We start from the raw sequence: 1,505 nt of genomic DNA, 5'->3' as shown, positions 1-1,505 counted from the left end.
AGAAAATGCAGAATTAGTCAAATGATAACCCAAAAACAACACAATGGGAACAAATAAACGTACAAAGCCACATACCTTCATCACTGACAGAGTCAAGACTGGAGCTGCCTGTAGTCATTGGGAAGACATGAAGGTAAGGACACAGAGGCGGTTAGTTAGCGTGAAAACACAATTACAAGCACCACTTGGATCTGCCACTCACAATCTTCATGCTGTTGTGTGTGTATAAGAATGATAAAATGCTGAGCAATTACAGACATTGTTTTGTCAATAACCCTCAAAATACAATTATTTGTCCAAGGATTAGTCACATTAACTGTGTTGCAAACTATTATATTCAAAATATGGATGGAATTATCATCAATTTGTCCATGCAGCTATCCTTATAAATAAGAGCTGCCAAGAAATGTGGGACTAGCATTAAATTCTTTCGTATCAACAGCTCTGTATCCTTACACATATGAATAACATATATATGAAAAATGTTAACAGAGTTCATTCTTACTTGACTTGCAATATATTATCAAATTAGCAGAAATAAAACAATTAAATCATAAAAAACAGTTATTAGTGCAACCACGTGGGGATGGGATTTTGTATTTTTCTCGTATTTCCTTCCAACACAAAGATAACATCTAAAATCTCAAATTGTTTGCACAGAAGAAACCTATTTCCTAGAAAACTTTTGGCATTCTAATACCCTCAGCAGTTTTGAATATCAATTCCATACCAAAAATAGAAAAAGTATAAGCTGCATAGAACACACTTTGAAAAAAAAAGACAATTTAATCGAGGTAACAACAAACAATGAGTTTTCTACCTCCATATAACAATAATGATAAAAGGCAGTCTCCAATCATTCATAAACTGGTAAAAAGTCATATAATGCTATACTTGCATCTGTCCAAAAGTCCTTAACCCTTCCAAAACAATGATGCACATCGCACTGCAGCAGTAAGCCTGTGGTCTAAACCTGTCAGTGCCTTTTAGAACAGATTAGTCATGGGTAACCTACCACCATAATCAGAATACTGATATTGTGACTTCTCATAAAAATCTCTCAGTTCTGTGTCCTCCTTTTGAAATGTTGGACCAGCAACCTCCTCTGACTCTGTTATAAATTTTGAGATTCTTACTTTGAGGAACCATATTGTCAAGGTTAATGGAGATATTTGTGTTCACTGAATTGATAACCTTGTTTGTGATAAAAAAAAAAGTTTGTACAGCACTATTACAATAAGGTTAAGCAATAGTTTGGAATATTCCAAATTAAAAAGAACAGACCATAATAAAAGCGACAGAGCCTCAAAAGCATGAATGCAGTCATGGAATCTGATACTTTCCCTTCCTTTACTACACTGGAACCTCCAACAATTGTTAAGGTGAACTTTTCATTAATGAATTAATGCAAAACTCATACACTTGAAAACAAAGGCATTAAACCATGAAACACTCATTATACTAAACTTGTACCAAAATAAGAAATGAAACTATTAGACTACACT

The 1,505-nt window shown here is 33.9% G+C and overlaps 1 protein-coding gene across 1 annotated transcript in view; it reads right to left on the bottom strand.

Annotated features, from left to right (window-relative positions):
• Positions 1 to 120, bottom strand: part of LOC119588847 (inositol hexakisphosphate and diphosphoinositol-pentakisphosphate kinase-like) — a 7,960-nt gene extending 7,840 nt beyond the window's left edge. Inside the window, exon 1 of the mRNA XM_037937488.1 lies at positions 76 to 120. Coding sequence (XP_037793416.1) covers positions 76 to 118 — 43 coding nt within the window. The 5' untranslated portion in view covers positions 119 to 120. The remainder of the gene's footprint in view (positions 1 to 75) is intronic.
• Positions 121 to 1,505: the final 1,385 nt, after the last annotated feature.

Source organism: Penaeus monodon, chromosome 24 (assembly GCF_015228065.2).
Source record: "Penaeus monodon isolate SGIC_2016 chromosome 24, NSTDA_Pmon_1, whole genome shotgun sequence".
NCBI lineage: Eukaryota > Metazoa > Arthropoda > Malacostraca > Decapoda > Penaeidae > Penaeus > Penaeus monodon.
This window is presented reverse-complemented; position numbering and strand designations above follow the sequence as displayed.